This window comes from Oryzias latipes, chromosome 11, assembly GCF_002234675.1.
Source record: "Oryzias latipes chromosome 11, ASM223467v1".
Taxonomy (NCBI): domain Eukaryota; kingdom Metazoa; phylum Chordata; class Actinopteri; order Beloniformes; family Adrianichthyidae; genus Oryzias; species Oryzias latipes.
In genome coordinates, this window is record NC_019869.2 from 5,504,097 (window position 1) to 5,531,729 (window position 27,633).

At 43.4% G+C, this 27,633-nt stretch overlaps 2 protein-coding genes across 4 annotated transcripts; both read left to right on the forward strand.

Moving 5' to 3' along the window:
• Nucleotides 1-247: 247 nt before the first annotated feature.
• On the forward strand, nucleotides 248-20,279 carry prrc2a (proline rich coiled-coil 2A). 3 transcript variants are annotated; one of them, XM_020707049.2, is made up of 17 exons: nucleotides 248-373; nucleotides 4,977-5,128; nucleotides 5,925-6,102; nucleotides 6,209-6,305; nucleotides 6,389-6,470; nucleotides 6,550-6,693; nucleotides 7,545-7,786; nucleotides 7,873-7,964; nucleotides 8,060-8,211; nucleotides 8,681-8,783; nucleotides 8,898-9,087; nucleotides 9,251-9,343; nucleotides 9,563-10,082; nucleotides 11,095-11,351; nucleotides 11,527-11,818; nucleotides 12,223-12,439; nucleotides 14,939-20,279. In XM_020707049.2, the coding sequence occupies exons 2-17, from the start codon at nucleotides 5,014-5,016 to the stop codon at nucleotides 17,853-17,855; spliced, it is 5,691 nt and encodes a 1,896-aa protein (XP_020562708.1). In that variant the 5' UTR covers nucleotides 248-373; nucleotides 4,977-5,013; the 3' UTR covers nucleotides 17,856-20,279. The 3 variants fall into 3 exon arrangements, with proteins under 3 accessions (XP_020562708.1, XP_011479024.1, XP_020562709.1); XM_020707050.2 differs by having other exon boundaries at nucleotides 249-579; XM_011480722.3 differs by lacking the exon at nucleotides 9,251-9,343.
• Nucleotides 20,280-20,704: 425 nt separating this feature from the next.
• LOC101155859 (casein kinase II subunit beta) lies at nucleotides 20,705-26,374 on the forward strand. The gene is made up of 7 exons (XM_004073765.4): nucleotides 20,705-20,837; nucleotides 21,341-21,422; nucleotides 21,511-21,613; nucleotides 22,628-22,743; nucleotides 23,386-23,461; nucleotides 24,182-24,371; nucleotides 24,565-26,374. The coding sequence occupies exons 2-7, from the start codon at nucleotides 21,351-21,353 to the stop codon at nucleotides 24,653-24,655; spliced, it is 648 nt and encodes a 215-aa protein (XP_004073813.1). The 5' UTR covers nucleotides 20,705-20,837; nucleotides 21,341-21,350; the 3' UTR covers nucleotides 24,656-26,374.
• Nucleotides 26,375-27,633: the final 1,259 nt, after the last annotated feature.

Consider the following 27,633-nt stretch of genomic DNA (forward strand, 5'->3'; position numbering starts at 1 on the left):
CAATTTAATTGACAATTTAATTTTTATTTGTTGCAATGACAATACAGGTTTAATTCAAAATACAGATATTTTTAAAAACTAAACCACATTATTAAATCCAGCTATTTCAATTCTGAAATGTGTGAAGTTTTATAGCTCTTTTTCTAAACGTCTGCCAGTATTGTGAGCAATTCTTGGATTTGACGTTAGTTTGAATAAAAACGTTAAAAAGTGATGTTTTTTTGTCTTTTCTGTGAATGTTCCAAACGGCACCCATCTCCCGGAATCACCCACAGTAGCCGTTCACGGCTCTTTGGTGACGGATCGTGTCCTACATCAACAGTTTTCTTTATCCGTTTCGTTTCTTTTGGGGGAAAAAAGAAAACGAGTACAAGTAAGCGGAACTCGTCACCAACTTTGTCGTTTGTTTTTATTTCATTTTAAATGGTTGGTGAGAAACTCGTATCAAAGTTTGTGAGCTTTTCACGCCCGCCGGTGCCAGTCTGTTTGTGCTCGGCTTAGCTAGCTGCTAGCTAGGACGCGTAGCTTAGCTTACCTCACTCTGGGATTCAACCTCGAGACAAGTCGGGACGAGACCAGGTCAGTGGCCGGAGATTCGGCTCGCTTTAACAAAACCGAAAGCGACTGCATCCAACTAAAGGGAGAGGGACTAATTTGCGTTTCAAATCTCGGCTTTGGGTCAACCGAATCCAGTTTATATGGAATAACAGTCGAAGCAAGGGATAGGGTCTTGATTGTTGTTGTTAGCTCAGCTGATATGTGAGGTTACTGTGTTTAGCATGCTATCTTAAGGGTCTGCTGGTTTCTGTTATGTGTGTAAACTGTACATTTAAAATATAAACATGGCTATTTTTTGTATTTGACAGTAGTTGTGTTTTTATATCTGTTGTTGCGTTTTCTTTACTAATAATCGCGTTGTAGCTTCTAATAGCGGATGAGTTAGCTAAGCTAGCTGTGCAGTTTCTTGTAAAATTATATCTTAACTTTACCCTACAGTCATGGAAAAAAAAACGTTGTTTTTTTTTAAAATTACGAACACTTTAAGTGTTTGGATATTCACACAATCGAATGTTTCTACATCTGTTCGGACTGCTTTACGGTGGCTCCGTTAACGGGATTTCAGGCCTGTCCAGCGCCATTTTGTTTTGTTCTCCCAATTAACGCTATATTTCGCCTCGTCCCCCCCCCGCGCGCGTTTCATCATCAGTGAATACGCCGTGCCGGTTGACACGAGCGTCCCCCTCGTAATGTCGGTGTGTCAGTGAGACGGCGTGGAGCTGCAAAGTAGAAAGCTAAAGGCAGCGCAAGGTGTTGGATTGACATTATGAAACAGCATCGCAGTCCCCCTCCCAACGAGAACAGCGAGGCCTTGTGTGGCAGCCAGCTAGCCTGGGTTAGCTTCACCAAAACATGCTAATATCCACCGTTTATTCATCTCTGGTGACATAAACCGGCTTTAGAAAAGGCGGCTTTGTATCCAAGTTTGCTAGATGGTGTTAAAGCTACTTGTTGGGGCCTCTTTTGTGATGGACGCTGCTGCGGTGGAGCTGCTGCTCCCTAATCCCCACACATCATGTAGTTTACCAGCCATCCACGACCTAATTTTCTAATCTCATCTGTCGCTATTGAGCCACAGCTTCGGTGCCACTGCGCAAACCCCGACTTTTAAAGTGTTTTTTTCACCACCTTATCTTGAATATGTGTGTAGTTTTACTCTAACCTGTGCTGAGTTAAAGATACAAACATTTCTATCCTCTTTTTTTTTCATAATTCTGGTTTCAGATTACAGTCCTGTTTGATGATCTGAACAAAACAGAATTTAAATTTCAGGCTTTATTTTAAAGCCTTAAAATGGGATTTTATTGTTGAGAAACACGGTAATGAATTTATTTTGATTCTGTAAACACATCTATTTCTAATCAAGTAATGATTATAATGTAATAAAGAGGACTTGGATAGACTAAGAGGCAAACCCTTTAAATGTATGCTTTTTTTAAGTTTATGGAAAAATTGTCACAACTTGTAAGACATTTTGTGAAAAGTAATTCTGTTTGGAAGATCTGTATAGATTAAAACAACGATTCCCCACGATTTGCTTCTAATATCAATTATTGGGTTATTTTTTGGTTCAATTTAGATTTGTGTATTACTAAATGACAAAAAAATTAAAAATGCTTTTTTGCTAATAAGCCAGTAATAATGAAGAAAAACCTCTCACTTGTCTCATACTTAAGCCTGGTGTCATATAATAAATCCTTCTTAAATATATCACATTGTTTGGCCTTTTCTACGTACTGGTATGCAGTAGGGAAGCAACAATTTCCCCAGGATTGGTGTAAAATATGGATTGGTTTTAAACGGTGGCATTCCCAATTCATTCACTTAAGACATGTTGATGTTGATTTTGAAAAATTACAAATGTATGTTAATGATCAAACAGCAGTAGTTTCCTTATCTCCTAATGGTTTACGTTTAGCAATTTACTGATTACTCTATTACTGCAGTTCAGAATTGATTTGCAAAACATTTGTGGTGCAAAATGTTTGGCTTTGAGTTATGTATCTGTTTAATTAGAACTGTAATCCACATTTGTGTCTTGCACAGTTGCAATTTAACGTTAGTTGTGATAGGAGCTTGTGTGACGCACACAAACAATTCACATACTGGATTTATGGAATCTGCTATTTCTAACCGTAAAACAACTACATTTTTCTCCCATTTTTGCTGTGCTCTCTAATTGATTGTCTGATCATCTTTCAACAAAAGATTTGTGTTAATTCTATTAAAAGTCTTGGCAGATTGGTCTGTTTCAGGCTGCCTAATCACGCTGAATTGCACATATATCATCACCGTATGTTTTATTGATGCACAGTAAAACGAGTTAAAGCCAAAACCATGTTTGTTGCCATGGAGCTTCACCCAGACTCAAGCCAAGGCATGTAAGACTATAATTTATGATGTGTTGCTATAGAAACCAACATCCTGCTTTTCACTATCTAATGTACCTTTTTTTAAAAAAATTTGGGCCAGTCCTTTTTTACATCTATTTAAGATTATTATAGCGTAATGGTTGTCTTAAAAGAAAAAAGCAATGGCAGTAATTGGGTTTTAAATAGTTGTCTTTTTCATTCATAGCATTGTAAGCTTTATGCTTTTTACATTTGATCTTTTGTAGATATAATGATTCATTTCAACCGTTTGAACTAGGGATGTCCCAATCCAATCATGTGATTGGAAATCAGGCCCAATCACATGGTTTCAGACTTGATCGTGTTTGGATGTTGCATCCCAATGAGGGATTGGTTATTTATTTTCTTGTCATTACTATTATCAGCGCTATATATTTCAAGCTTTTTATTACAAATAAATACTCTACTAGAAGTCTGCGTATTGTGAACACATCACAACATTTTATTTAGGGGTGCAATGGATCACAAAACTCACGGTACAGATCGTGTCACAGTTCTAGAGTCACTGTTTGGTACATTTTTTGGATCATTAAAAAGGAAAAAACAACGAGACAAAATAACAAGAGAAAGGCCCACTAAATCTTTTTTTGGAAAGCTTTAAAACATATATTTAAGTAAGGGTTGATGGCAGACAAAGTGTGCATTATCAGAAATTAACGCACGGTGTGGAAGCCTGAACTGAACCGTCCGACGCGAAGCAGAGGATGATGTTTTCCGCAAAGTGCATTAATTCTGATAATACGCATTTCTAAGGCCATTAACCCGCTTATACCAAGTTTGTTTTAAAGACGCCAGCTCAGTGAAACCGAACATTTAAGCTATTTGACCGGAACTTGATTTTTCGGCGTGGGTTATCACTTTTTAAATCAACACCCAGTAGCCAATCAGGCTCAAGAATTCACCCGGACCATGGTATAATAAAAGTACTTCAACACATATCTATATATATCAGAATCAGAAATACTTTATTGATCCCACACGTGGTAAAAATTTGTTTGTCACCATAGCAACTGACAGCAGCGGGAAAAAAAGACTTGAAACATTGAATGATATAAAAGAGACAAGAACAAAGAAAATTTAGCATAAATGCAAACATCAAGGTAGTATAATATAAAAAGCTATTTACAGAACAGTGCATATATACAAACTCATTGAAATTTTTGCTCCTATAGGCCTATTTACAAAATTAAAACACGAATTACATCTTTTGAATCTAAATTCCTATGTATAAAAAATACTCAATATGCATAATAAACACAGTACATTATGGTGCATTGAATCTAAATAAAAAAGTAAGAGAAGCAGGAGATGTCAGAATGTTGTGGGACACGTGTGTGCCAAACAGTGCTAGTTATCTGCACGGTCACAGATCAACCATGATCCATTGCACCGCTAATTGACGCAATGGCAGACGCAAAAATGACTTTTGAAAAAGATCGTATATATGACGTAGAAAATACGCTGGGTGGGCTATAAGCTCCCATCTCCGCTCCATTCTGATGCATCCACTTGCAGACAAATAGATCCAAGAACGTCTTTGTCTGAGCTGGAATCTGGATCAAAGCTGTACGGCTGGATAGATCCAATATTGCTCACCATTTTTGCTGCACCTGTAATGTTAGATTGGGGATGTTAGAGGCTGTAAGCTAGTGGGAGAGAGTGTAAACAGAGAGCTCTCAGTTATGGATGATGTGAAAGGGAGGGCAGGGATTGGCAGCTCTGCACCAACGGTCCCGCCCGCAAATTTCGAATGAACTCCTGCTGCTCTGCAGAAACCCTTTAAAGCGACAGTTTTTTTTAAAGCTAAAAAGACCACTGGAAACACTTTGAAAACAGATCAAAGGGGGCTTTAGCAGTCCATCAATATGTGACGTGGCTATAACTGAGTCATCCGGACATGACCGTGTTGTTTGCCACCCTATATGCACACAGTAACTGACCAAATGCAACTTCATTTAAAAGACATAACAGGTTTTAACATAATGGCTCATGCTTTTTTTCTGTCAGTCTCAGGGTTCACCATACTCAATGAGCGGACAGCGCAATGTCAGAGCGCTCTGGGCAAACTGCAAAGGGGAAGGAAGGCAAAACCAAGTATGCGTCTCTCAACTTGTTTGATACATACAAAGGAAAGAGCCTTGAAACACAAAAGCCTGTTGGTGAGTATTTTGGTTTTCCCATAAGCTTGTGATGCGTTCATCTCTTCTTATTTCAGAAAAGCCCTGGGATAAATACAGAAATGTATGGAAAAGTCAAGTTTTATTAGTGAAAAACCTGCCAATAGAACTAATAGAATTTGGTGAAGGTTCCTTACATTCAGTTGTGGTATTCTGCCCATTTAAGTGTAAATTATTGCTTGTAGTTAGCTTTAAACGCTGATATTTGGGTGTATTCCAATTGCTAATTAGAAATATGTCTTAAATTTTTTTATAGTTTTCCCCGCAAATAAATACGAGTTTAACAACAGCTGAACTGTTCTTATTTCTAGACCATATGTCATCATAACAATAAGACTAGAATTACTCATTTTAAGAGAAATTTGCCCTAAAATTACATGTAAATGTATGTCAAATTTCAATCTTCTGTCCTGCTCTGGTTTAAATGCATTTTTACTTTGTTATGAGTCAAATAAAACTTCCCAGTTTCTCCAAATGAAGCAAATCTATTTCTTGAAACAAGACCACTTAGCATACATGATCACTTTTGCATAAAAGAGGGAAAAAACTGGTGTTATTAGGGATCGTTGGAATAAGATGTTTTAAAGATTTCAATAAGATTTTCAAGTCTAAAATAAGTCTTTACATTTTATTGAACAGTTATTAGTAAGCCTGTATTGCATCGTTATTTGACCTAGGAAGTAGAACAGCAATACTTGCTGATATTTTTTTGTGTGTTATGCAGTGAGTACAGGGTTTTCCTGTTTCTTCTGATCCGTTTTTGTTTTTCTTGCATCAGTCACCCCCCGCCATGGCCTGCAGTCTCTTGGTAAAGTTGCCGCTGCACGGCGAATGCCGCCCCCTGCTAACCTGCCCAGTCTAAAGGCAGAGAACAAAGGCAACGATCCCAACGTCTCGCTCGTTCCCAAAGACGGCACAGGATGGGCAAGCAAACCGGAACCAGCAGACCCAAAGAGGTAGCAGCGTGCAGCATGCAGGACGGCGCCATATTTGGACCTGTCATTCATACCAATTCTAGTTTTGTTTTGGTCTCACATTTGGGGTGCTTTGTGTCTTTCTTAGTACCGATGCATCGTCAGCACAGCAGCCGGATTCGCAGCAGTCTGCGGCTTCACAGACACCTGCACCGACCCGCCCGAAAACCCCTCCAGCTTCAGAGGTACCCTAAGCTTTAGAATGAAAGCCAAGTTTACTGTTGAATATTTTTGGTTAAAAGTGGCACTAATGATCAACATAATTCAGGTGCCGGCCCCAGTTTCAACCCAGGCCGTAGGGGCAAGGTCATGGGCACAAGCCAGTGTTACACATGGAACACAAGGGGATGGTGAGCCCTCCTTTTCACGGTTTTATGCACGTTTTCATTTTGTCCTGTGCTTATGGCTTTATTCGCTCTATGCTTACAGGTGGAAAGGGATTAAACCTACCATCGCCATTCTCTCGCGAGGAATTTCCTACCCTGCAGGCGGCTGGAGACCAGGACAAAGCTGGCAGAGAACAGGCCACTGCAGATCAGTGGTATGGGCCCGGACCAAGCCTCCGCCCCCAGAGTGAGTTACCCCTGCTAGGCCTGCAACCCCCTGTCGACTTTAGCAAAGGTTACGTAAAAAGAGGGGAATGCAGTTCTGATTTGACTGTTTGACGGCAAATGATTCAGCCGCATTTTAAGAACATAACAGGCTAACATACTAGGAAGTATGGACCATAAACGTACTTCCTCCCCAAACTTTGTTTTTACACAACACTTTAGCACTGACATTAACTCATGTTTTCCTCGAAACAGCATAAAGTTCAGTTAAAACCAACACGGAGGAGAAGCTGGTTATTTTCCTCCTGAACTTTATGATATTTTTCGTGTTTGTATCAAAACAATAACAAAAACATCCCCCTAATTTTATCTTAATTTCTCCGTCTTCGGGCTAAAGCGGGAAAGAAAGTCATTAGACTAGGTCACAGAGAGACAGAAGTACCGCTGAAAGCGTCCGTCATTCAGACGCAGATCCTGCAGTAGATGGTGAAGCTCACCGTACATGGAGAATCTCTGAATGATCCCATGAATCCAGACATGGAGACGGGATTACAGACGCCTTTGTAGAGACAAATAATCTTTGGAGCAAAAGAATTTTGACTGATTTTATTAAAAAAATGTGCTTATTTCTGGGTCCTAGGTTGGAATGAGACAATTGCAAGCTATAAAATCTAAATATCCTAAGTCAGTGTTTATAAAAGCTGACCATTCCTTTCCAAAGTTGAGGAATCTTCAGAATTAAATGTGAAAACAGAAAAAAATAAAATCATATCATCCTGGGATTTGAACCAGTCACTTAAAGGCCCACATCACTAAGCGTCAGACCAAATGCCTGCCTCTTTTCTCACATCTCTTCCCTCAATTTTTCCACAGACGTTACAAGTTGGCGGGATGGTGGGGGCCGAGCCCTGGCGCCCACCATGCCTGGGGAGGGGGCAGTCGAGGGTGGCACAGGTGGAGCTCTGGTGATGGATGGGGCAGCCGGTGTCCCCCCACAAAACCCCCAGAACCACGGGCCACCTAGGAATCCTCCTGCAGGCAGTCCCGCCTTGCCCCTGCCCCAACCCCCCGTGGGGCCCGGGTTTCCTCCTTATCGAGGGATCATGCCTCCCTTTGTAGGTGTTCTTATACGTTAAATTCTAGCTATGCTGGCGTAAATAAATCTTTATATAAATATTTTTTCCCCTCTTTTTCTCTTTAGATGTATTCTCCCTATCTGCCCTTCCCAGCGGCCCCTTTCGGCCCTCAGGGACCCTACAGGTATCCGGCACCTGGGGAAGGGCCTGGTCCAAGGTTATTTTTGCTTTTTTTTCTTCCAATTTGGTATTAATCTGACAAAACCTCATATCTCTATTAAAAAATAACTTTTCTTTTATTTATTTTCTTAGGTTCCCACGTGGCCCAGGTGGTTCTGACAACCGGAGTCAAGGCAACCCTCGGGATTTAGGTGGAGAGGTGGTGAAACGGCCCTCCATCCTGAAACAGGATGACCTGAAGGAGCTTGATGAGCTGGACCACGACGGGGATGAGGGTTGGGCAGGTGCACGAAGAACTGGTTCTCACGTGAACATTTAGCATCAATATCTGACAGACGCTGGTTTCAAAGCGTTCTATTTGGTTGAGTTTTTGAATTTGTTTTTTTCTGTACCATCTTTTATGTGTTTTCTATTCTAGCATGTAGTTTCTACCTCCTAAAATCCGTTTTATTTTTTCCACAACTGCAAAAGGAAGCTAGGGCACGTTTAAAATCTGCCATATTTATGTCCTGCAGCTGTCCTGGAGTGAAGGACCAAATGATTTTTGGGATTCTTTTTTTTTTTTTTTACTGCAGCTTTGAGCAGTAATGTTATCACCGCCACTAAACTAACAAAAATTTGCACGCACCCAGTATCTGACATAGTGAAATGATATCAGAAGTGCACAACTTGTTTTCTGGATCCTTTTCTGTAAATGCAAGAGCCAAAGGAAATCATTTTGTGGAGTCTAAAATCTTCCGTCTTGTATTTAAGGAGCGCATGAGGAGATCGATTACTCTGCAAAGCTGAAGTTCAGCGACGATGAGGGTGAGGAAGAAGGAGAAGAAGAGAGGACTGAGAGCAAGAATGACTCGCGGTAAGGAAGCAAGAGGATGTCAAAGTAAACTGTATCTCCTTGTATTGACTTTTGGAGTATAAATAGACAGCCGAGTACAAATAACGTTTTTGCTTTCTTCAATTTCGCTTTCAGGGAGCCACATAGGTCTCAGGATGGCGGCCCTGCAGCATCTTACCCTCAAGCCTCAGAACGTGGTGGTGATTCCCGCCGCACTCCTCCCTCCAATGCGGACAATGGCCACCAACCCCCCTCCAGCAAGCCAGGATGGGCCGAGGAGGGAGGAGCGAGTTGGGGAAGCCAGGGACCGCCAGCCAATTATCAGGTAGTCAGCTAAGTGACACGTATGGAAAGACAGCAATGTCTGAGCAGGGACAAGTCTGCCGTCACCATGGAGACGAGTATTTACTGTTGGCAGTTCTGTTAGTGCTTGGTTGTGTCAGTGTAGAGAACTGGTGGACCATGGCTAACCGCGTCTGCCTGTACAGGGGCGCAGGCCTGGATTGGGTGGTCCCCGGGAGCAGCCCTCCCCCCCACCAGGGCCGCTCCTTGGACAAGGCGCCTACTGCTTTTATCGGCAGGTAGACAATCAAATAGGGTCTCACAGATGAGTCATCTCCACCATGACCATAAGCTGTCGTTGATGGCTCGTTTTCAAAATCATCTTTAGTTCAAGTTTCCTTTTTTTTTTTTTTTTCCAAATTTTACAGTTTTTGTGATCATTCTCAGAATAAGTGACCTCACCATCTATTCTAGTTACAAGTGTAGCATGAATCCTAAATGTGATTTTAACACTGTAGGAACGCTCAGTTAGTCAGGGTGCACCTCCTGGTCCGGGGAAACCTGCCCAGCATCAGCCAGCAGGAGGTGGCCCCACCCCTCCTGCCCAGCCAGGAACCCAGGGAGAGGACGAGGACGAAACTTGGCGTCAGCGCAGGAAGCAGTCGTCCTCCGAGATCTCTGCAGCCGTGGAGCGGGCGCGGCGCCGCCGTGAGGAGGAGGAGCGTAGGATGGAGGAGGAGCGACGTGCAGCCTGCGCTGAGAAGCTGAAAAGGTTGGACGAGAAGCAGCAACAACAGCAGGGTAGCAGCGCAACGGGTGGCAACAGTAAGCCCCCCAGCCTTGACGGGAACTCTGCAGCTGCGACAGTGGGCAGCCCTAGTCCGTCTGTCTCGGCGTCGTCCCCAAACATCAGCCAGCCTTCCTCCCCGTGCGTGGACCCCGAAGAGCCTCCAGTTGTCGCAGCCCCACCTGGACCTGGCACTGCGGCACATGAACGCCAGCGAGCTAGCAGCAACAGCAGCTACGACTCCGGTGCAGGTGAGATGTTCCGATGCAGAGTTCCCTTCAATTCATTCAATTCACTTCAATCGATCACCGTATTTATTCGTAGAGCACCTGACATCGGCTTGTTTAGAACACAAGGTACTAGGCAGAAAAAACAGAGGTTAAAACAATGAGAACTTATAAAACACAATTGTCTAAAACCAACAATTGGCAGGAAACAATGTGGCTAATGAGTTGTTGCACAGATCAGGACCGCAATACTGGAATGAGGCCGTTCCGTGAGTCCTAGTTCTTATTGTGGGTATAGATAAGAGAGCAGAGCTCAGAGATCTGACGAATAAGAATTAGGATGGTGCTTCCCAACCCGGTACCATTCCATATGACAGTTGGTACCAGGCCGCACAGATAATAAACATAACCTGCATTTTTTCAGTTTATCTATAATCAGATTTTGAAGGAAGTTTTATTTTGGAAAACTGCTGGGTTCCCACCACATCTGACCCATTCTTGACGCATGTCAAGTCGCTCGGTCACGTGTCAAAAAAATCATCTGCTGCTTTCTTAAAGCAGCTGCACTGTTAAACATAACAAAGACAAATGAACATATTCAGAAAGTGTGTTTTGGCGGAAAAGATCCAGAGAGGAAACAGGAGAACTTTAAAGGTAAAAGAAAGTTGCATTTAACAGACAAAAAACTATATAGATTCATTGTGACGGTTGTTCCCACAGACCATAATAATAATGCAGCATAATAATCAAACCGGCTGTCTAATGTTACAAGGATGCTGCTATTAAAGTTGTTCAAACGGTGGATTATTTTTACGATTATATTCATGAAATACCAGTTTTGGTGACCGTTTATGTTTTTATTTTTCACATCGTAAAAGTCAGATGAGGCTGAAGTTGGCGTCTGATTTCTTATTTTCTTTTTTTTTCTTTCTTTTTTTAGAGTGTTTTCTAAAAGCTTTTTTTAAACTGTATTTCATTTTTTTTAATGAAATCAAAGTGTCTAATTTGAACTTTTGACTTTGAATTTTTGCTTCAGATGCTCAACAATGTGCTCAATCGGCTGTGCAAAAGCCCCAGCAGTCCATCCTCGACGTACCATTAACAGGGGAGAGCAAGGAAGAGTCCGTGGTCAGTCCTCACGTACGCTCAGCGGGTGTGGCTGAGAGAGGAGTCGACCCTGTGAAATCTGAGAACATTGGTGGAGGTGCAGGCCGTCAAACTGGTGGTCCTCCAGGCCAGGGTTACTCAAAGTACCAAAAGTCTCTTCCACCTCGCTTCCAGAGGCAGCAGCAAGTAAGGATGTTTACGTCCCTCATTGTCAGCGTAAATTTAGCAAGTAACAAATCAGAATTTAAGTCCACAAGAAAAGAAAAATGTCCGACACGAATTTGTTGGAGCCGTTGATGCTGACGCAACTGAATGACCGTTCATTTCGGATCCTTGACGCTGCACTTTCCCTTGTTTTCAGGAGCAGCTCCTAAAGCAGCAGCAGCAGTGGCAGCAGCAGCAGCAACACAGCCAGGCGTCCCAAAGCCAGCTGTCCCCTCAAACCCAGGCTGCTTCACCGGGTTCGGCCCCCCAACCGGGGCCTGGACCTAAGCAGGGCGGACCTATGTATCAGCCCGGCAACATGGTCCGGCCTCAGCCTTTGCCGTTGAACTTTGACCCTCGCTGGATGATGATGCCCTACATGGACCCTCGCATGATGCAGGGCCGCCCTCCACCCATGGAGTATTACTCGGCTGGCATGCACCCATCTGGTTAGTGGATGTAAAATGAAAAAAATAGATTGCCACACTGAAAGACAGTAATGATAGTTGAAGTCTGTCGGGTTATTTCGGGCGGCTGCGGTGCAGTGGTAGGGCGGTCGACCTCTGATCTGTATATTGCAGGTTCGATTCCCGCCTTGCTCGCCTGTGTGTTAAAATGTCCTTGGGCAAGACACTGAACCCCAGGCTCTGGTGGAAGGTTGGCGTCAGTGTTCGGCAGCTGAGGCGGTGCCAGTGTGTGTGAATGGGTGAATGGGCCAATGGCTGTAAAGCGCTTTGGGCCTTCGAGGAGGGTAGAAAAGCGCTATATAAGGATACGCCAATTACCATTTCATTCAACAAAAAGCTGCTTATATCTTGTAGAACATTTTACCTAAAAGAAATGACTTTTGCAGGGCTTATTGGACGAGAGCGGTCAGATTCAGGAGGATCCGACCCCTTCGACAGGCAACAACAGCATCCAGGACATCAACACCGCGGGACTCCACCTATGGATCCTAAACTGGCCTGGGGACCAGAAGTGTTCCCCAGTGGAGGGGAGGGCCGTGGTCTGACCTCTCCTCACAGACAGAAGCAGGCATTGGAAGATGAGGAAGTGACCAAGGGGACCAGGTATCAAAACCTTCGTGATTTACTTTGGGTTTCTACTTTCTTCTCTTTGATGCTTTTATATTCCTTAAAGCCTGTCACTGCACTTCTGAGACTTTGATTTTATTTACAGTTCTTGCAAGATTTTAGGTTTTGTATTCAGACCTTTAAAAAAAGTCTCAAATCTATAATAAATTTGATTTAATTGGTCTACTATAAACTTGTTCCTTGTACCATTAAGTAACATGAGGCGGCTCAATATTATGTTGAAAGCTGGAACCTGAAATTCAAAACTTTGAAAGTCCCGTCAGATAAGATCACGGAACACTAGCAGACGCACTAACGTGTTCAAATTTACAAAAAGTTCATTATCTACACCTTTTCACTTCACCTTTGGACTGTTGTGGTGTTGAAACGAGATAAGTGAGAATGGAAAGTGCCACGGCGGAGGTTTCCTTATCCTTTAGCACCAGAGATTTAGCACCAGTGTTAACTAGGCCTGTGGATCGTCACTCAGGTGGCAATTCAGTTCACAAATCAAGGTCAGCCACTCACAGATCACGATTCTTACAATTCAGTATATGATGTTTGAATGGTTGCTAATATGTATTTAATAAGCGTCATTTATACCTTTTATTTAGAACAAGAACTCACAATCGATAAACCACAATAAAGACAAAGAATTTTGAAAAAGAATATTTATTGCTTTAAACAACTCAAAATTTTTTCCGTCAACTTCCTGGTTAGCATCAGCAGTAAGCAAAATATAAAAATCACTGTTGTTTTGGACCATTTAACAACAAATCCTGAGAATGTTCTCCACAGTTTTTCCATCCTCAAAGTTTAACTGACTACAGTTCCAGTAGATCGACGACAGAAGATATATTCTTAAAAGATGACACAGCAGGTCCTCAATAGAAATGGAACAACTAGACAACACGCACAGTCCACAGTCCTGACAACAGAGAACATGTGTAATAATAAACAGACTTTTTCATCTTTAGTGCAAAAACTCCAGACTTTACAGACTGTTTCCAACACGGATTCTCCACCATGCTAGCAGACAGTCTCATGATTTTTATAATATTATTACATATTTGTCTTATGATTTGTTCAAATATATTTAATACAAAATCATTTTTTCAAAACTTATTTCAGTAAACGTAACTTTTTTCATTGACACAAACACTTGATAGCTACCTTTACTTTAAAAATAAGAGCCTTCACCGACACTTTACTTTGAAGGTTTATTTCCTTCTTGTGACAGCAGCACATTCCGTTTGTTTTATTTTTATGCTTAAAATCCAACATTATTCTGCAATTTTAAATACCTCATGTTAGGGCTGCACGATATGAGGAAAACTTGCGATATGCAATATTAGTGATCAATATTGCGATAACGATAAATTTGCGGTAAATAAACAAATAGAAAAATAAACAAAAACATCATTCCCATTTCATTGCAACAGTTTAAAAATTATACTCCAAATGACCCTCATCGACATGGGGGACAAACATCAGGGTGGCTAATCCTGGTCCTCAAGAGCCTCAACCCTGTCTGTTTTCCAATTCTCCCTAGACTGCTCGATAATGATAACCAAAATCAGGTGTGTTCAGTCAATCAGGATGTGAAATCACTTGAGTCAGCCAATCAACAGCAAGCTGGTTAAGGAGAGCTGGAAAACAGGCAGGGTTGAGGCTCTTCAGGACCAGGGTTAACATAATAGGCCTCCATCTGATTGGTCAACAATGGGAAGGCGTCCATCTGATTGGTCAAAGCATAAAGGGATTTATTTGATTCGTTAAATGCTTCAAGCTGCTAGAAGATTGTTTTAACACATTTTGGGTCTGCGATTTATTGCGATATTCGCCGTCTTTTGCGATATGCATATTGCAGAGCTGGATATTGCGATAACAATAAATTTGCGGTATATTGTGCAGGCCTACCTCATGTGTATTTTTACTCCACCGTATTTATAGAGGAAAAAAATCAGCGGTCACGAAACCTCGTACTGAAGTTTTTGGAAACAGATTGCGAGTATTCGGATACTTGTTTCAGCCCCAGTGTTGGGGTTCATTGACTTACCGGAACCCTTCGACCGTCTGTGCAACGAACACAATTCTGAAGCAGTGAAAATCAGCTTTAAGCTAATATGCAACGCTTAAGGTTATGTGACGTCATTGGAATTATGTTAAACGGTTGAAGAGTCATGGTCGTTGAAAGAATGTGTGTACTTATGTTATCGCTTGCGAACTCTCTAGTGGTTAAGGGTTAAGGCGAAACATCAAATGGTTCCATTCAAACATTCCAGGTCGTCTATTTCTGTTCAGATCTGAACAATAAAACTATTCTATCTTCATTGTTTTGTAATGATTACCTATAAAAGTGACAGCAGACTATATTTAAGGGTTTTTCTTTTATAAAAGAGTCTCATGGAGTCATGTTTAACCTTTAGATGTCCGTCTGTAATGTCAGCAGTGGCTTAAGCGCTACCATCTGGGTTTTTTTTCTGTTTGCCGTAGGAGTGACACGCCTCCACATCGCCTGCGAGAAGGTGGACTGGCTCCGGTCCAGCAGCCCAGCTCTTCGTCTGGGACCTCTAACCAAACCCCCCCTCCTGCCAGCGCCCAGGGAGGCAGCCACCACGCTCACCACTACATGAGCGGAAGGGGAAGTTACAGCAACTTCCCCGACCAGGGCGCAAGGATCCCACCCCATCAGCAGCAGCAGAGGGGGGAGGAACGGGGAAGCCAGCCGCAAAGCTACACCCAGCAGGATGACGGGCCTACAAGAGGATCTCAGCAAGGTCAAATATGGGGCGCCACGCACTATGACCACAACGGTCGAGCCAACGGCCCTTCTGTGGAGAGCAACTCTCACCATCACCAACATCATGGCCACCACCCTCCACAGACTCACTTCCCCCTTCACCCGAATAAGGCAGAACACGGGCGCGACAGGGCGGGCGAGGTCCCCACTAAGAAGGCCACCTCTTCCCCCCCCTTACACCAGCCTTCTTTGTCGTCTTCTTGCTCCTCTTCGTCCGCATCTTCTGCAAGGGACGATGGGAACGCCAAAGCGGCTCAGCATAAACACCCAGCGCAGCGGGACGGGGACTCCGAGAAACAGAACAACGGCAACTCCGGAATCAGCCACGTGAAACTGGAGAAGATGGGCCCTCCTTATACTCCCCATCCCTCTGGTCCACTTCTTCCTCAGCCACAGCAACATCCGAAAGCAAACCAAAGAGGGGGACGGGAGCACAAAACGGAGACCCAGTGGGGGCCAAGGCCTGGAAGCAGCCATGTGGGTGGGGGGTCATCTCATGGTCGCAGAGCCAACAATGCAGGAGGTGCTAATAACCACCGCGGGGGGGAGGACAGTACTCCATCCGACCACAAACCCTCCAACCAGGCCGGAAGCAACAACCCCAACAAGAGGGCTGGTCCAATCAAAAAGCCAGTGCTGAAGGAGTTCCGGAAGGAACGAGGGGACAGCGACGGTGGAGGAAAAATAGGCGCAGGCTTCGGAAAAGACAAAGACCAAGATGGTGGTCAGCCCGCCCCCGGAAAACCGGAAGTCACCTTCCAGAACACCTCAGCCCCCTCGAAAGATGAGCCCAACCAGGCTAAAAAACCCAGGAACGGAGGAAAAGAACGATCGTCAGGCGGAGGAGTGCCTGCGAGAGGGCCCAAAGATGGAGACGCCATCCCATCTGCATTTTTAGGGCCCTCTGCAAAGAAGGACAGAGATCGCTCCTTTGAACAAGGAGGCGGCAACTTTCACCACGGAATGTCTGCCAAGAATGGCAGAGGAGGTCGAGGGCGTGGTGGAGAGTTTTATGGGCGTGGCCGCGGCTACCGGGGCGCCTTTGCAGCCAGCGCTGGTCCCACCGTTGGCGGTCGGGGCAGAATGGGAGGCAGAAGCGGTAGAGACTACCGCTCATCGGTTGTTGTTGGCCACCACCAGGAGCTGAAGGGTGACGGAGCTGCTGGCAGGCATGTGCAGGATCGCTCCCAGCACAACCCGGCCAGAGCCAGGAACCGCAGCGAAACGCGGAGCGAGGGCTCGGAATACGAGGAGATCCCCAAGAGGAGGAGGGAGAGGGGCTCAGAGACCGGAAGTGAGAGCGGCACCAGCGACCTCGCCCCCTCAGACAAGGAAGACAACAAGAAACGCAACGCCAAGAGCGGCTCTGAAAATGCTGGCGCCGTGGGAAACGTTTCATCTGCACCATCCAGAGGTTCTCAGGCACGTGTCTTCACCCCCAGGGGCGTGCCCTCTAGGAGGGGAAGAGGAGGGGGAGGTGGTGGAGGAGGAGGGAACATGTACAGAAACAGTGGCAACCTCGGAGGACCAGCTGGAGGAAATCGAGTCGGACCGGGGCCGGGTCCTAACGGCGGGTCTACCAAGTCGTCAAATTTAGGCCGAAAACAGCAAGGCCCGCCCCCCATTCCTGCGCCTAAAGACTCGGGCCGGGGGGGGAGTGCAGGGGAGAAAAAGGAAAAGGTAGCTGATGGAGGTCCAGCTCACAATCAGGGGACCAACCCCCCTCAGGCATCTGTACCGGCCCCCGCACCTCAGAGTTCCACTGAAAACGGAGGGGTCCTAACCAAAAACGCTTCCGGCAACTCTGCCCCCAGCCCCCTCGGAGGGCTGAACGCTCCCCCTCTCGCTAACAACCGTGGAGTTGAGCGACCCCCCAGACGTCGGCGTCACGGACGTTCTCAACACCAGCAGGACAAGCCCCCCCGCTTCCGCAAACTGAAGGAGAGGGAGAACGCCGCCCGCATCAATGGCGGCGTTGGGGTCATCAGCGGGGGGAGGTCGTTGTCTCCTTCCCTGAATTCAGTGCAGGACGGCAGCGAAGCTCAAGTCCCGCCTTCCGTTACAGGAAACGCCCAAAATGCCACCCAGAGCACCACACTAACCACCAACAGTAACAGCGGCGGCGGCGGCCACCTCAACAATGCAAACAGCCACCACCATCACCACTACAACCAGAGCAGCGCAGGTCCAACTCACCCCCAGCACCACCACAACCACGGCGCCAAGTCTCCCGATTTCACCAACCAGAACTCCGACCAGGCCAACGAGGAGTGGGAGACCGCCTCCGAGAGCAGTGACTTCACGGAGTTCAGAGACAGGGAGGGCGGAGGGGGAGGGAAGCATTACCACCACCACCCCGGCGGCAGAGGAGGTGGCGTCGCCGGAGACCTCATCGAGCGTGACGTGACGGGCAAAGAGCCCAACAAACGAAGCTTCTCCAGCCAGCGTCCCGGGATGGACCGCCAGCACCGGAGGGTCAACGCTGGAGGAGGAGGAGGAGGCAGAGGCCCCCGCGGCCCACCCGGCGGCGGCCCCGGGGGGCAAGGAAACGGAGGCGGCAATCGCGGAGAGAGGCGCGGCAACTGGCCTTCTCCAAAAAACAGGAAGTGATTTGATTGGAGTATTAAAGATTTTAGTAAAAAACCCACCCACTTTGTTCCCGCCATCTCCCCTGTTTTTCTCTTTTGATCATTATGTCATGGCTTATCCGTTTGCATTTACATCGTTAGTGCATCACCGTATAAGGAGATGGTATTCACTCCAGTGCCCCCCATCCTAGTCACCCCCCCCTGCATTATGTATTCTGTACCGTCCGTTATTATAAATGTACGTCTGTTTATTTATGCCCCCTTTTTTTTAAATGTTGCATCAGGAAACGGCCCCCGTTCCCATCAGACTTGCATGTGGTTGTGTAATGCAGGTGCACGTTTTGTTCTGAGAGACACAATGCTCCCACACACACACACACACACACACACACACCTGCATTTACAAGCACAAAAGCGTGAGATGCGTCAGAATCGGGGCTGACTTTTATATTTGTGTATACTTCTCTCACACTTAGGCCTTGGGTGATGTTCAGTAGTGGAGCCGCGCGCTTTCCCTCACCACGGGAAGAAATCCCGCAGCTTCATCCTTTTAGCGATATCATACCTGAAGATATTTGGTTTGTGTGATCTTTTGTTGTTGTTGTTGAATTTTTAATCCTTTAAGAAAGGCTAGGGAGTGTGTGTACGCATGTGCGATTGTGTGGGTTTTTTTCCCGTCATTTTTTTTTTGTATATTTCTCTCGTTATGGTCTCCTGCAGCGAGTATAATTACTGTGAGAAGACCCATGGAAGTACCGCAGCTCAGTTCTCACCTGTCTGTAACTTCAGCTCATAAAGACTGACTCGTTTTTTCCCCCCACCCAAAATTTCTTATCCTTTACTGACTCTTCTTTAGGTTTTGGTTGCTCCTCGTGTAGGAAGAAAGGCTTTTGAGGCCTCATCGTAGCATCTTCCCTCCTTGCAGAGCCAGAAATCCCAGGAATAATGGCTTCGATAGTGTGATTTATTTTAAAGTTCTTTAAAAGCCTCCCGTTTTCTGTGGCGACAGTCCATTTCAAATCAAAGTTTGTTTTTGTTGAATAAAATTGAGTCTGATAATGAAGGTCCTGATTTACCTTTTTTATTTTCTTTTTTTAGAATGCATCGTTAGTAATTGAGTATGTTATAATAAGCACTCCTTGTTGGTATATCAAACATTTTTGGTGGTTTTGAGACGTGCTGCAACAGGAAGGGTGCTCTGTTTGGGCCCAGAGTACATCATCAGTGTTGTTCCTTTGTTCACCCCCCCCCCCCCCCCCCCCCCCCCCCTTGCTGTCAGGCGTGGGCGGCACCCTGGCAGCACTGTAGGGCGACTTCCTCACACCAAGAAGGACTCGCCGTTGAGGAAGCGTGGATGAACGCAGGACAGCCTAACGTTTCAAAACGATGCCGAATCGACATTCTGCGGTTTACACGGTTTCTGAGATTTGACTGGCAACACACACAAAAAAAATCTGACTGGGAAGGAAAAAAAAAGCATCGCATGGATGTCGATGATCTTTCTAAGCAGTTTGTATCACAATGAAATAAGAACTTTCAACGGCATCCGAGGTGGAAATAGATCTTTTTTTTTTCTCCTGCGTCAATTCTGTCACTGCTGTAAGTTGGGGTTTGTTTACTGACAACAATTTGAAGATTGTCTCTGGGATGTTGCGAGTAGGGCATTCGATGATTTCTGTATGTTTGTGTTAACGTGGATGTGTGTTTTCTGGTGTCTGTTGTAGCTCGGGAAGGGGGTGGGGACCAGAGGATTTAACATTAAAAAGAAAAACGGCAAGCACTTTCTGCCTTGTTTGCCCGCGTGTGATCGAACTAATATAATTAAGACAATTCTACTGTTTCTTAAATACATTCACGTGTATACATTCAGCTGTGTGTATATGTTCATCATCCAAATGAGAAACCTGCAGTGGAGAACTTCTTTTGTGTAAATTAAGTATAGATTCTTCAGCAGGCAAATGAAGTTGGACTTATTCTTTTTGTTTTTCCCACTATGACTTCTTAGCATGATCACACCCATGGGTGCAGCTTGCATTGCCTGTTACTGGTTGATACATTGATAGCTTTACACTGGACTCCGGCTCAAGGAGTCCTCCACCTCTCCTCAAGTTTGATGTGTGCATTCATGTATGTACCCATGTTAAAAGATGAACACAAGTAGTGTATCACAGCAGAATCTCTCAACGATTGTATTACATTTCCAGCATTACTGAGGTACCTGGAGTGGTTCAGTTTTTAGCATTTATGGTTTTAGTAACGGAACCGTAATATACACACATGTATGTATATTGGTATGTATCTAAGGTTTGTCTACCCCAACTTACATTCCCACAAACAAATGTTGCCATTTTTAGTTCAAGGGAGCAATGTACAAGCAGAGAAGTGTCTTATAATAAAGTTATACAAAGAAGGCAAAGTTAAATAAACTACTTTGATTTAATGGAAATTTGTTGCTTGTGTCATTCTTGAAGTGTAGAATTTTTCTTTGTGTTTATTTGCTTGTTATTAAAGATGAATTGTACTTATTTTGTGATTCACCATTGCAAGTCTATGGAGTTGTAATTCAGAAAGCGACCGACAGATGGCGGCTGGAGGTCTTACAGTAAAACGGAAGAAGAAGAAGAATCCAACTGACAGCCAGGAGAGGGGACCATCTTATTTACGTTACTGAGAGCTCTAAATTGTTTCTTGAATTATTCTTGATGAAGTTTGGAATTTTTCTGTGTTTATTTGCTTGTTATTAAAGATGAGTTGTACGTATTATTAAAGATGAATTGTACGTATTTTATGTGAATCACCATTGCAAGTCTATGGAGTTGTAATTCAGAGGGCGACCGACAGATGGCGGCTTTAGATCTTGCAGTAAAACTTGCAGTAAAACGGAGGAAGAAGAAGAAAAATCCAGCTAACACCTAGGAAGGGGTGTCCATCTTATTTACACCACTGATAGCTCTAAATTGTTACGCTAAAAGGTTATTTTAATTGCGTAAGCCCTGAGTTCCGGGTAAGTTCATCTATTTTTTTCCACTTAGCAGCATTAAGAAATCATATAGTAAAGCCAAAGAGAGCAGTGGAGGATTATATTTGTCGCTAAGGCCTGCTTTCGGACACTGCGCCATTTGAATTTCACTCGGGCTCCGGTTTATGTTAGCCGTTCTGATGTTTCCTTCTTTAACCGATTCGTGCCGTTTTGAGGTTTTCCTAATAAAATATTTGTCGTGTCGTTTGTTTTTTCTGTAATTCCAGTGCTGAAAACCACAGAACATACGAAAGGTTAGCCACTGGTTAGCTTGCTAGCTTAGCAAGCTAAAGGGCTAAACCAAAAAACAGTGTTTTAAACGTTACTTTTGCTCATCTGTGCGTAGTTGCGCTAAAGATTCGATCATAATTTTACTTCACCTTTAAGTACACCTAGATATCTATCTACTTAATGTAAGTAATTTTATTTAATCCGAAAAAGAACATGTAGGAAGCTCTAAAAACAGGTTGTTATTGTGGTCTCTTTAGATCCTCAAAAATGAGTAGTTCAGAGGAAGTGTCATGGATCTCTTGGTTCTGTGGACTGAGGGGAAATGAGTTTTTCTGTGAGGTAAGTGTCACAATCTTGCAAAATCTCCACATTCATGAAATATTTTTTACATATGAATATTTTTCCCATTCCTTTTCTCCAACAACAGGTGGATGAAGATTATATTCAAGACAAGTTCAACCTGACAGGCCTCAATGAACAGGTTCCTCATTATCGCCAGGCTCTTGACATGATCTTAGATCTTGAACCAGGTTTGTTTTTGGGTTCTACCTCATGTATTGAGAACTTATCTCTCTGTAGTTACTGTGCAATAAACCAGGTAATGCGAACAAAGGAACCACAGAGCATTGGCATCTTTGATGACACGTTCTTCCACAGTTTTCCTTCAGAGATTAGGGCCGTGTCCAAATTAGAGGGCTGCGTTCTTCTTAGGCTGCATTTGAAGGCTGCTTACGTCACAACGCTGCGACAAATGATGTCCAAGTTTAACGACTCCTTTAAATACGGCCAATGAATGCAGCTTTCTTTTTCCCCGATTTCAAGGATTGGCCTGTTGTATCCTTCTATGCTGTCCATATCCCAAGATGCATTGCAGTGGAACCCGGAGATTTTCTGACAACAATGGCGGACTGTGAAGTTGGATCAAATTAGCCAGGAAAATTTTGAGCTTCATGCCTGGTTCACTACTCCTCTCTGTTCGGGACTCACGGTTGCTAGGTAACAAGACATTCGCAGATGTAACGGCTGGAAATAACTAAAGGCTAGACTCGTCCAAATTCACAGCCGGTAACAACCGGCCTACCTGCTCGACCAAGCACCCGGTCAATGTCGCTCGGGAAGGCCATTGAAGGACGCAGCCCTTGAATTTAGAAGACCGCTTTTCTGGACTGCTGCTGTTTTTTTTATCCATCAATCATGTCTCCTTTATATTTAAGATTTTATCTTTCAGCTCGCACATCCTTACTTCCTAAACAAAACAGTTCAAAATATTGTACTTTTTCTTTTATTTATGCATATATTTTTATTTATCTTATTACAAGATGAAAATGCAGTTTAGGGTCCAGTTTGAGAGCATTTTGAACCTCTTTGAAATGGGTTTCTCAACAGACATTTGAGAAAAAGTCATCATTGGCTTATACCTCGTCAAACACGTTCATTTGTTTAATGATATCAGACGCTAAGAATGGACTTTAAAAGTTTCTCTTTAAAATTCGCACGTCTGACTGACAAATCTACTGCGTGGATTGTTTCTGTTTTACCCGTAGATGAAGAGCTGGAGGACAATCCCAACCAGAGTGACCTGATAGAGCAGGCGGCAGAGATGCTGTACGGCCTGATCCACGCTCGCTATATCCTCACTAACCGAGGCATCGCACAGATGGTAACCAACCGCCGGCAACAGAATGATGGAATTTCACATCAATGAAGAGTGGTTTTTTTCTGCTAGTGGAGATTTATTGCCTTTTTACAACACACAATAAGGAGAGAGCTTCCAGTAAAGCAGAGCTTTTTTATATTTAAGATGTTTTCTCAAAGAATCAGCAGCAACTTCAGAGTCACCGTAAACAAACAGTATTCCTGTTTTGTTCATTTTGAATACGAAAATGTTTAAAATTCATAAACTGATTCCATCTTTGCTCCTGGAGCTTTGGTAGATTTCTGTAAATATTCAGGTTTGAGTCAAATTTTGACAAAAATCCTAAAAACTAAACAAAAACATCAAAGATGTCTTTAACTTGCCTGATTAAAAAAAAAAATCCCCCATCAGTGACTTTTTCCTTTTTCCGTCTTGAACTTCCTCCCTTTCAGCTGTTTTAGACTGAAACTTTTGTTTCTTCTCTCTTGTTTTATTCATGGATTTAATCCTCCTTCAACATATTTTGCCACTAAAAATATACATTATCTGTACAAAGTACTAACACAACATGAAAGCTGTCTAATGTGAGATTAAGATCAGGAAAAGCTGCCACTGTTGTTGCTGTTTTAACAATGTTTTTTGTCTGTTGTCCTGTCATGGTGACAGCTGGAGAAGTATCAGCAGGGAGATTTTGGATATTGCCCCAGAGTCTACTGTGAGAATCAGCCCATGCTTCCTATTGGTGAGTTTCAAAGTCCCAACATGAGACGTTCCACTTTGAAGAGAACATGAGATGTTTTTATTTATAGCATCAAAGGATAAAATTAGTCCATTTTTTTTGACTCAAATGTCTAAATACTTTTCATAAAGTTTCATATGGAGTTTGTTTGAGTCCCATTTTAAATTTTTATATATATTTGAAGATTAATTTAGTTTAGCTATAATAAATTGTTTTTGGTAGTAATTTAAACTAGGGATGTCCTGGTACGATCACATGATCAGATATCCCGCCCACTCACTCAATCATATTCGAATCTTCCGTCCCGATCAGGGATCTGATATTTATTTTATTCATTTATTTATTTATATTTATGATCAGCGCCAAATATTTCAAGCCTCTTATTGCAAAAGCGTCACAGAAGCACAGGAGGCTAACAAAAAAAACAGTCCCGTAAAGTTGGTAAGATGTATAAAGTTTCGGACGTACAGATCAATAACAGATCAATAACGCTTGTGATAAACCTTTAAAACTGACAGAAAGTGTTTTTATTGGTTTGTCTTAACACAAAAAAATAACCTACACATGATCTCTGTATTTGCAGGTTCTCAAAACCACATAAAACCCCAGATCTATTTCCATAAAACCCTATTTTTTCTGCATTTAAATATACATGAAATGCTCTAAAGACGAGCTGATGTTGATTGGATGGTGTTTCCTCTGCTCCTCTTCCTCCCCCCACAGGCCTGTCAGACATCCCAGGAGAGGCCATGGTGAAGCTGTACTGCCCTAAATGTATGGACGTCTACACGCCCAAGTCCTCCAGGCATCACCACACAGACGGAGCCTATTTCGGCACCGGCTTCCCTCACATGCTCTTCATGGTTCACCCCGAGTACCGACCCAAGAGGCCCGCCAATCAGTTCGTCCCAAGGTTGGTTAGAGGTCATGGCACACAGGTCCACGTCCTGAACTCAGCTGGACGTTTAAGGCGTCGTATTTAGAAACACTTTTAGATCGAGAAAACAAGATTTCTCTGCAAAGCATCCGCTTTTTAACAACAGATCAAATCCATTTGAAGTTTTGTATGATCTTTAAATCCGTGTTTCCTCGTCGTCTTTGACCAGGCTGTACGGATTCAAGATCCACCCCATGGCCTACCAGCTGCAGCTACAAGCGGCGTCCAGCTTCAAGAGTCCAGTCAAGGCCATCCGCTAACCCCGCCCAACCGCAGGAGGAGGAGGAGGAGTACTGTAAAAGAAAAGACAAGAATTATTGATGAGGAGAGGGGTCACCTGCAGTTTGAGGCTTTGTAGCTGCCCCTTCTCCCCCCACAAAGACTGTATTATTTTGGTTTGGAGTAGCATGTAGGACAAACGTAAAGATGCTAGCGTGAGGGAGACACAAACACACACAGCCCCCAAACAAATAAACGTTTTTATTTTCCTCTTGTCGTTTTACAGCTCTTGTGTCAAACGCAGAAGGAACGCGCTGCGGTCGCATTAAGAGCACGCTGACGGAGACGCAGTAGCAGCTGGTTGGATTTAGTCCAGGCTTTTCTGTCAGATCTCCCTCGTGTGCCGCCGCAGTGCGCCTCCGGATGGCGGTTCGACCCCCCTCACACCTTTGTTAAACTCAGACTCGGTGAAGTGGAAGGGAAAGCTGCCTTAAGATCCAGAGATCTCTTCTTCTTCTGCTCATGAAGCTTTTTTCCTTCATTCCTCCACCTGTTTTTGGACTTTTTCTCTTTAAAATCTCAGCATCAAAGCAGCATCCTAAAGAAAGTCTGAGAACCGAATGATTCATGGCTTTAGTTCTTCACTCATTTATTTATACAAGGACAATAGAAACAGAGTCATCGTTTGTATCTGTTGGCTTTTAGTTGTTTTTTTTTTTTTCTCCTGATCAAATAACCAGGTTCTGCACATTTTTCAGCTCCAGGTGAGCTCTTCCTTTCTTTTCCCAATTTATCGGATCTTCATTTCTTTCCTCTTAAACGGAGAGCCGATTCACAGCAAAAAGTGAATCGTTTGGTTTTCCTCTGTATCTAGAAAAGTTTCCGTTTGTAGTTCCGTTTGGTACTTTAGGAGGTTTTTGTTCTTGACGGGTTTTACTTTATGTCCAGATTAGAAGCTCCGATTGAAGCACACAGACGTTCACCGAAACCAAAATTAACAATGCGGCGAGTCTGACGTCTCAAAAGATTTGTCGGTTAAAAATATGTTTCTGTTTATTGCCAACCAGTCTGGGAGCAGAAGTGTGTCCTTTAGTAAAGAAAAAAACATCCCAAACTTCATGGCGACGAGTGAAGTTTGACATGGCGACTTCTTCACTCCCTTCGTTTTTTTTATCATAGGTGCTCTTCCTTTCCCCACCAACTGTACCACAAATATTTCCAGGATATCCCGAGGCTGCAACCGTATCCATATGTCCCGTTTTGATGCGTCTGACTTTCGTGGTCTTTGTGTGACTGAAAGAGTGAGCAAGATTCAGAACTCAATAAACTTCTATTTTCTTTTCAAAGTGCGTCTTTTCCTGATTACAAAAGGTGTCGATCCTTCTCCTGTCCACACGGGGTCGCCAAACTCAAGTTTTTTCTTCACACTTTTCTTTTTTGTAACCCTTGTGCTCTCCTAGGCACTTTAACATTGGGAGTTGGGTCATCTAGGCCCACTACACAGTACGCTGAACCTTTTTTCTTCAATGATTTGTGATCTTCACTGGTGTCCATGGATTACAGTAAATCTTTCCACCTTTATCCACCTTTGTCATGGTAGGGAGAACACGTCAATGTAAGGCTGGGGTCATCTAAGATAGCACAAAATTGACAAAATTTAATATTTATACACTTTTCCATTTGGGAATTTTTTTTCCTGAGGTTGTCGAGTCACATGTAGCAAAAATGCTAACAATATGAATAAATATTTGGTTTGATGGGAAAGTTTCGTCATTTCATTTTAGATTTTTTTAACTGAGATCATCTTAGATGAGTAAGTTTTTATTTATTTTACAACTGATGTTAACATTCGTCAAGAATGCAGAAACATCAGATAGCAGTAAAATGAAGGTAAAAGGTTCTAATGTTTGAGTGGTTTCATAATAAAATAAGTTTAAACTCATTTTATTATGTCCACTTGCTGTTCTTGCTATTGCTATTACATCGTTGCTATTAAATCTACCATATCAGGATCTTATTCGACACAGGATGGATTTTTATTTTGAAATGAACTTGTATCTGCTGCTATTTGGTAGAAAAATAACACTTTTATAATTTATTATATACAGTACATATTAATTTTCTAAGTGTTGAGATGGGACCTTGCGGTTCTCGCAGAGCAGAAACTGGACAAAATGGTTCTTTTAGCATTAAAGACTCCTAAACATTTCAAACTAAGACGGTAGTCTGAACTTGGATTTGTGCTTGATTCATGTTTGTTTGTATTTTGGAGCCTTGTTGCCGGTTCTCCTGGGTGTGGTTCTCAGCATATTTCACTGCAAACTAACGGCAGCATTGATTAAAAACCACAAATATTCACACACAAAAACAAACAAAATCATATGTGTTTATGAAGTCATAGGAGTAGAGCGAGATTTCTGTCAACGTGTGTGTTTCTGCTGCAGGGGAGACTTCAGTTTTCGCTGCTTCTGTAAAGATAGAAAAAATACCTGAAGTGCTGCCATCAGTTAACATTTTATTTTTTTTCCTGAGGGGGGAGTTCCCTTCATGACTCAACAGGCTGACCTCAAACCTCCCGAGGAACTGCCCTGCTCGTCATGGCTTCAGCTAAGCTTCAGTTGTTTTTCCTGCAGTTGCTGCAGATGGAGGAGGAGGAGGTGATGTGTTTGTGTCAGGAAAGCGTATTGCAGTGTTTTGCAGACACGCCAGGTTTGGGGTCACGCCCAGATGCAGGGCAGATTGTCGGCAGGCAGTTTCATTCCAGCTGTCAGCGGCAGATTTGTGATCCCTGGGGGGGAGAACTTAACTGGAGCTCAGGTGTGCCACAGATTCTTCACATTAACGTCCCACTCCTAACACCTTCTTTTTTCTGTTTTCAAAGCATTCCATGTGGTTTCTTTAATTATGACTTTTTTTTAGCCAAAATCTAAAAACCTGTGATTTTCTAGGACATAGTGTCTGCAGAATTTGTTTTAGTACGATTTCTTAAAATCTTAAGACAAAATAAATCTTTAAATTA